The sequence below is a fragment of the Herpailurus yagouaroundi genome, unplaced genomic scaffold (assembly GCF_014898765.1).
Source record: "Herpailurus yagouaroundi ecotype Mexico unplaced genomic scaffold, PumYag 67793, whole genome shotgun sequence".
NCBI lineage: Eukaryota > Metazoa > Chordata > Mammalia > Carnivora > Felidae > Herpailurus > Herpailurus yagouaroundi.
The window spans coordinates 23523349-23532035 of NW_024420586.1; the positions used below are offsets into that span (position 1 = coordinate 23523349).

Genomic DNA, 8687 nt, shown 5'->3' on the forward strand with positions numbered 1-8687 from the left:
AGGTCACGTACCATGCCAGAGCCCAGGGGGCAGAAGAGGCAAGAAGTCCCGTGTGCTCACACCCTACCCTGGCCTCTGGGGAACAGCACCAGATGGTCCGAGTTATCCGAGGGGGGATCCCGCTGCCCCCCACCTTTTCCTTTCTGCTGCTTCCTCCCCTCTGCCCTGACCTTTGAATTCCCCAAACATCTGCTACGGGATGTTTCACATGTCCAGGGAAGTGCTGGAGGAATTCACAGTGAACACCTAGACGCCACCGTTGATATTTTGCTGGAGTTTCTTTATCGCACATCTAGCCATGTCTCTATCGGCTAATTTTTCAGAGGCATTCAAATAAAGTTGCAGCCATCCGTACACGTCGCCTCAGTACCCGAGCGTGCACATCATTAACGTTTTATCCTGGTGGCCCCCGCGTCCTCCTGCAGCAGAGACGACCTGAGAACCGGCACATTCGAGATCAAGAACTGAAGGCAGACGGAAAAGGCCAAGTGGCGAGATCCGCTCAAATCCCACGCGTCTACTGGGGTTGAGCTGCCCTGTACCTTCCTCACTCGGAGGCAGAGAGCTGTGATGCCCATGACACGGAGAGCATGGGGAAATGGGGGAGAAAACAGAGAGGCAAGGAACATTCTCTGTCTTCCCTCACTCCCTCGGGTGCTGCAAAGAACTGTAAACTGAGAACGCGGCTTTTTTTGTTTTTTGGGTTTTTTTTTTTTTTTTTTTGGGCAGGTGTAACTTGAGCTTAAAGGGGTCTCAACCAAGGGTCTCTGCAGCCCCGTGTGCACACCTTACTTTTCTCCCTCTCCCTCCCTCTTTCCCACCTGTGAGGCCACGTCACGTCTTGAGAAAAGAGACGAATGGAAAAGGGAAATAGAAGACAACCTCCTCGCAAAGCCAACCTCCGCCCTGTCTCATTCCAGGTCTGTCCGGCACTCACCCAAGGCGTGGAGCCCTGGAAAGGGGCGCTCTGGAGGGAAAGGGGACAGATCCCCCAGGTGTCACGGAAGGCGGAGTTGAAAACCACAGGATGAATGCACACATCTGGCAAATATTTGCTGAGTGCCTACTCTTCTAGCTAAAACCTAGTGTACCTGACACAAGAGTTCCTCCCTACGGGCCTGGGGCTTGGGAGGACCTTTGCAGGGAGTTAGATGGACTTTGCTCTGTGTCTAGGAGCTGCCTCCAGGCAGGAGGTTCTGAGGCTTGGAGGCTTGTCGTCATCACCGGACTTTATCCGGGGGACCTCCGTGCAACAAATCTCACAGAGATTTTCTGACCGGAAATCCGTCCAATTCAGGGGCCCTCAGGGCTGCCCCTTAAAAACGTCACACCAGGGCCTCCATGTACCCGATGTGTCTAATGCATCAGAGTGCGAGACGAGGGGTCGCATATGGGTTTCCTCGCTCTTGATTTTGAGCCCTCACCTGTTTTGGAGACCCTGAACGAATGAACATACGGTTCGCAGAGAAAAGTCCTCTGTATGGTGAGTTTGTCAGCATTTGTAAGATCAACGGCTAGGATCTACAGCAGCACGAAGCCACTTAATGGCAGGCTAGTTCACTTGGATGAGCTCCCCCATGCAGACTCAGAGGGGCGGAGCAGCGGTTACCCCGGCATTTCTCAGACGGCCTGTCAGAATGCCAGGTGACACAGCAGTCCTCGGCCTAACCAAAAGGCCTAACCATACCGTGGGGCAGGAGCAATGAGATTATGGGATCTGAAGGGCATGGAATGCAGTATGGCCAAGGACATGGCGGCCCAGACCTGCCACTCATAATCTCTCCTTTCTGTACTGTGAATTTCGAAACAGGTGTAATGAGCCTTCATAAGTGGCTTCTATGTCAGCAAAGATGAAACAAATGGACTTTGCTGGCCTAGATGAAATAGGAAGGCGACGGGTAAGAGAAAAGGTCACGTATGCCCTGTATTACGATAACGAAAACAAAACCAAATGTAATAAAAGCTGCCACACGAAATTTGGCCCCCTCTATTCTTTTGACGAATCTCTATTAAGAGGAAAACAACTTGTTTCACAAGAATCAAATTCTGTGGAACAAGAGCTGCTTAGAAAGACTAGGTGGTGACTATTCTCACTCGAGTCCTGGCAATGTCAGTGGAACTCTTTCTCCTGGGCCCGCCGTGGCCAGGCCGGAATGCAAAACAACAACGCACAACACGTTGAAAGGACTTGATAAACTCACAAAAGTAGGGCCACCTTAACCTCATCTCAAACCCGCAATGTTCAACATTTTGTTTGGGGGAACCTGGGAATGATTCCAGATCCACGCTGTCCAGCAGAACGTTCTGCAACGATGCTAGTGGTCTAGATCTGCGCTGTCCAATGTGCTAGCCACGGGCCACATGGGGCCGGCCACTGAGCAGTTGAAATTTCACTCAGTTTCACACCAAAAGAGAAAACAAAGCAAGCAAACGAGTGTGCTCATTCTGGAATGAAGAAATACAGAAAGAAGGTGAATACTTTCCCTTCTGGTCTAAGTACCTTGGGATCAGCTGCTGTATAAAATGCCATGAAATGCCAGGAATTTTAGAAGTGTTCCACTTTAATCGATAACTTTTCAAAAATTTGAATGGCTGAGGTCCTAAATAATCGGAGGACCATGAGACACATACCTTCATGCAAAACCCTGAACATCAGATCATAGTCGGAATTCTCGAACGTCCCAAGGGTAATAACTTGTACTTTGCCCAAAGGACCTTCCTTCCTGAAGGTGGGATATTTCAAAAGAAAGGGTTTCCTCTGCAGCTTAACTGGTACCTACAGTCAGGTCTCCAAAAGTTAACGTGTGTGTGTGTGTGTGTGTGTGTGTGTGTGTGTGTGTGTGTGTTTGCGCATGCATGTGTATTTTAAACAGTAGAGAAAAATGTGAACCCAGGGAATTTAACAGCTTCCTTTAATTATATGCACATCATTACAGTATATCTGGAGCCCGGTGATATCGTGATGAACATGCCTGATGACAGGCATCGCTATTCTCTCTGCTGCCCTCAGTGACGTACTTTCACAGTGGCGAGAACAGAGTTCAAGCCTATTCTGCGCTGGTTTATCTACCAGCATTGAGAATCAGATCAGGAAGGAAAAAAAGAAACATTCAAGTCTTTGCTCTGCTTGCTCAACATTGCCACTCTTAAGCCTAATCCAATCGTAAACCTGGATGAACACTGAGAAACAAACTGCATTAAAAGAGTCTTTATCTTCTGGTTTAAAAAACAACTCTTTTTTTTAAACCAGAAGATAAAGACCTTTTGGGATGAGCACTGGGTGTTGTATGGAAACCAATTTGACAATAAATTTCATATACTGAAAAATAAATAAATAAAATTAAAAAAAAAAATAAAAAAACACTCTTTTTGTATCTTCTGATTCACCATAAGGTACAAGTACACAAATACAGACTTAAAAATCTAAGAGAGTGTTGGTGTTGATTAAGACTGATTCTCCAGTCACGGCAGAAATATCAAATGCTAGTTCTCTTGGGGCGCCTGGGTGGCTCAGTCAGTTAAGTGTCGGACTTTGGCTCAGGTTGTGATCTCCTGAGTTTGAGCCCCGGGTTGGGCTCTGTGCTGACAGCTCGGAGCCCGGAGCCTGCTTCTGGTTCTGTGTCTCCCCCACTCTCTCTCTCTCTGCGCCTCCCCCATTCACACTGTCTGTCTGTCTCTCTGTCTCAAAAATAAATAACCATTAAAAAACAATTCTAGTTGTCTTCAGGAGTTAAAAGCCTTGTCTACTAGACCAGAAACAAGACTTTGTGGGAAAAGATCCGTGGCTCTGAAAATGGACTGCTCTCAACGCTAAGCTCAGTGGTAAAAGAAGGGAGAGACACTTGCCATCTCCGGCCTTGGTGTTGACACACGTTGTCCAACATGCAGGGCAAGGGGACAGAATCTCAGGAACACCGACACATCAATCAACCCAGAGAAAGGGCGGGAAAAAGGGTTAGACGTGACCCGACCTCTTGCCCTTTTGCTGGAAGGGGCAGGGGGGTGGCACACACAGGGAAGAAGAAAGAGACAAAACAGCATGGAGAGAAACATCTCAGGTTAGGAGGAGGAGAGAAGCCAGGCCCGGTTAATTGGTTTCTGAGGACGCCCTTGTGTCACCTGAAGTACTGTGAGCGGCGTTCGTTCTGGTCCTCTTCGGAGGGCTCCTCGACGCCAACTCTGGGCAGCAGAAAAAGGGAGTGTGAGTGTGACAGGGACACGGGGGAGCCAGGAGCTATGGGACACGGGACACGGGACCACGCCCATCAGAGAACAGGCTGGCTCACCTTGAATATAAATCTGGACCCTCTCTTCAGCTGTCCCCATTGGCTTAAACCCGGAGAGGCCGAGGGGCCACCAAACTTAGATTCAAAGCAACAATGGTAGGAGCTAGCTCAAATGAGGATCGACTCGGAAGGAAGACGAGCCTCTCAAGATATAACGGAAGGACACCAGAGGACTAAGTGCAACGCACAGGTGATGAGTTCCTACTTTTCAGGAATTCATCTGTTTCATAAAGCAAGATCCATCCGTAGGAAAACCGGGAGACAAAGTTGTCACTAAACACACACTTGAAGTGTTCACACGTATTTTGACACATACTGGACAGAAACAGCAAAAAGTAAACCATGTTGTCCACAGATTTGACCTGAAGGTCAGGAGCGCAACTGCTGCTATTCTCTGTCTTGTGCCTTAGAGCTGGCACTGCCCATCTGCACCTTCCTTAACAATTTCTGGGTTATTCAGGGTTCATTTGAACTTTGCCATCGTGCTCTAGGAGCAGGGTTTCACCATCTTGGCGCTGTTGACATTCTGGGCCCTGGCCTCTGCCTACCAGGTATCAGTAGCATCCCCCCTGCCCCGCTGAGGCAACCAAAAATATCTCCAGACGTTGACAAACGTCCCCTGGGAGGCAACCTGCCCTTGGTGGAGAACCACTGCGCTAAATCATGTGCAATACCAATTAGGGGTGCTATTGCCCCCATGGGTGTGAAAATTGGTTCTTAGGAGACAAAAAAAAAAACCCTTTAGATATTACAGTGGTTTCTAGCCCTCTGAAGCGTGATAGCACATAAACAGGTACATAGCAGATCTGTGGTATTAAGTTTTCACTGGAAGAGGTCTTTGGGAAAAAGATATTTTTGAAGGACTCCCTGTGGGGGGCGTAGCAGTACTAACGGTGATAGAAGAGCTAAAATACAACAAACGCTTACCCTGTGCCAGACGGTACGTTTAATGAGCAAACTCTTTATCACGTTTATTTGTCGTCACATTTTGGCCTCACGCTAGTGTCCCCATCGAAACCGGTGAGGGAGAGTGAGTTGACGAGCCTCAATAAGTTGCCCAAGGTCACAAAGGTAGAAAAATGGTGGAATCGCGATGGCGGCGTAGGAGGACGCTGGGCTCACCGCGCATCCAGCTGATCACTTAGATTCCACCTACACCTGCCTAAATAACCCAGAAAACCACCAGAGGATTAGCAGAACGGAGTCGCCGGAGCCAAGCGCAGACGAGAGGCCCACGGAAGAGGGTAGGAAGGGCGGCGAGGTGGTGCGCGCTCCACAGACTGGCGGGAGGGAGCCGGGGCGGAGGGGCGGCTCGCTGGCCAAGCAGAGCCCCCGAGTCTGACTTGCAAAAAGCAGAGGGGCCTGACGGACTGTGTTCCGACAGCAAGCGCGACTTAGCGTCTGGGAGGTCATAAGTTAACAGCTCTGCTCAGAAGGCGGGAAGGCTGGAAGACAAAGGGAGGGAGAGCTGCTGAGCCCCCGGAGGACAGAGCTCAGTTTGGTGGGGAACAAAGGCGCTCGCCAGCGCCATCTCCCCCGCCCATTCCCCAGCCAAAATCCCAAAGGGAACCAGTTCCTGCCAGGGAACTTGCTCGCTCCGCACAAACACCCAACTCTGCGCTTCTGCGGAGCCAAACCTCCGGCAGCGGATCTGACTCCCTCCTGCTGCCACAGGGCCCCTCCTGAAGTGGATCACCTAAGGAGAAGCAAGCTAAGCCTGCCCCTCCTGCCCCTGTGCACCTTGCCTACCCACCCCAGCTAAGACGCCAGATCCCCAGCATCACAAGCCTGGCAGTGTGCAAGTAGCCCAGACAGGCCACCCCACCCCACAGTGAATCTCGCCCCTAGGAGAGGGGAAGAGAAGGCACACACCAGTCTGACTGTGGCCCCAGCGGTGGGCTGGGGGCAGACATCAGGTCTGACTGCGGCCCTGCCCACCAGCGCAAGTTATTCAAGACAGCACAGGGGAAGTGCCCCGCAGTCCTGCACCACTCCAGGTACTATCCAAAATGACCAAATGGAAGAATTCCCCTCGAAAGAATCTCCAGGAAATAACAACAGCTAACGAACTTATCAAAAAGGATTTAAACAATATAACAAAAAGTGAATTTAGAATAATAGTCATAAAATTAATCGCTGGGCTTGAAAACAGTATAGAGGACAGCAGAGAATCTCTTGCTACAGAGATCAAGGGACTAAGGAACAGTCAGGAGGAGCTGAAAAACGCTTTAAACGAAATGCATAACAAAATGGAAACCACCACGGCTCGGATTGAAGAGGCAGAGGAGAGAATAGGTGAACTAGAAGATAAAGTTAGGGAAAAAGAGGAAGCTGAGAAAAAGAGAGATAAAAAAATCCAGGAGTATGAGGGGAAAATTAGAGAACTAAGTGATGCACTAAAGAGAAATAATCTACGCATAATTGGTATTCCAGAGGAGGAAGAGAGAGGGAAAGGTGCTGAAGGTGTACTTGAAAAAATCATAGCTGAGAACTTCCCTGAACTGGGGAAGGAAAAAGGCATTGAAATCCAAGAGGCACAGAGAACTCCCTTCAGACGTAACTTGAATCGATCTTCTGCACGACATATCATAGTGAAACTGGCAAAATACAAGGATAAAGAGAAAATTCTGAAAGCAGCAAGGGATAAACGTGCTCTACCATATAAAGGGAGACCTATAAGACTCGTGACTGATCTCTCTTCTGAACCTTGGCAGGCCAGAAAGGAATGGCAGGAGATCTTCAATGTGATGAACAGGAAAAATATGCAGCCGAGAATCCTTTATCCAGCAAGTCTGTCATTTAGAATAGAAGGAGAGATAAAGGTCTTCCCAAACAAACAAAAACTGAAGGAATTCATCACCACTAAACCAGCCCTACAAGAGATCCTAAGGGGGACTCTGTGAGTGAAATGTTGCAAGGACCACAAAGTACCAGAGACATCGCTACAAGCATGAAACCTACAGACATCACAATGACTCTAAACCCATATCTTTCTATAATAACACTGAATGTAAATGGACTAAATGCGCCAACCAAAAGACATAGGGTATCAGAATGGATAAAAAAACAAGACCCATCTATTTGCTGTCTACAAGAGACTCATATTAGACCTGAGGACACCTTCAGATTGAGAGTGAGGGGATGGAGAACTATTTATCATGCCACTGGAAGTCAAAAGAAAGCTGGAGTAGCCATACTTATATCAGACAAACTAGACTTTACATTAAAGGCTGTAACAAGAGATGAAGAAGGGCATTATATAATAATTACAGGGTCTATCCATCAGGAAGAGCTAACAATTATAAATGTCTATGCGCCGAATATGGGAGCCCCCAAATATATAAAACAACGACTCACAAACATAAGCAACCTTATTGATAAGAATGTGGTAATTGCAGGGGACTTTAACACTCCACTAACAACAATGGATAGATCATCTAGACACAGGATCAATAAAGAAACAAGGGCCCTGAAAGATACACTGGATCAGATGGACTTGTCAGATATATTTAGAACTCTGCATCCCAAAGCAACAGAATATACTTTCTTCTGGAGTGCACATGGAACAAATCAGGAGACTATACATGCTGGCGAGGATGTGGAGAAACAGGAATCCTCTTGCACTGTTGGTGGGAATGCAAATTGGTGCAGCCACTCTGGAAAACAGTGTGGAGGTTCCTCAAAAAATTAAAAATAGACCTATCCTATGACCCAGCAACAGCACTGCTAGGAATTTACCCAAGGGATACAGGAGTACTGATGCATAGGGGCACTTGTACCCCAATGTTTATAGCAGCACTCTCAACAATAACCAAATTATGGAAAGAGCCTAAATGTCCATCCACTGATGAATGGATAAAAAAATTGTGGTTTATATACACAATGGAGTACTACGTGGCAATGAGAAAGAACGAAATATGGCCCTTTGTAGCAACGTGGATGGAACTGGAGAGTGTGATGCTAAGTGAAATAAGCCATACAGAGAAAGACAGATACCATATGGTTTCACTCTTATGTGGATCCTGAGAAACTTAACAGGAACCCATGGGGGAGGGGAAGGAAAAAAAAAAAAAAAACAGGTTAGAGTGGGAGAGAGCCAAAGCATAAGAGACTGTTGAGAACTGAGAGCAAACTGAGGGTTGATGGGGGGAGGGAGGGAGGAGAGGGTGGGTGATGGGTATTGAGGAGGGCACCTTTTGGGATGAGCACTGGGTGTTGTATGGAAACCAAATTGACAATAAATTTCATATATTAAAAAACAAAAAGCCAGAAGACAAAGCTGAAAATGAACGTAAATGCTAATTTACTACATGCTATAAAATAGTCTAAAAAGAGAAAAAAAAAGAAAAAGAAAAAGAAAAAGAAAAAGAAAAGAAAAGAAAAGAAAAGAAAAGAAAAGAA

General features: G+C 47.4%; 1 protein-coding gene across 2 annotated transcripts in view; it reads right to left on the reverse strand.

Annotated features, from left to right (window-relative positions):
• Positions 1–8687, reverse strand: part of SLC9A7 (solute carrier family 9 member A7) — a 130884-nt gene that overhangs the window by 22594 nt on the left and 99603 nt on the right. The window contains exon 13 of one of the 2 annotated variants that reach the window (XM_040468939.1): positions 4120–4179. The exons of the other annotated variant lie outside the window; for it this stretch is intronic. Within the exon in view, the coding sequence (XP_040324873.1) occupies positions 4120–4179 (60 nt within the window). The remainder of the gene's footprint in view (positions 1–4119; positions 4180–8687) is intronic. 2 annotated transcript variants of the gene reach the window in all.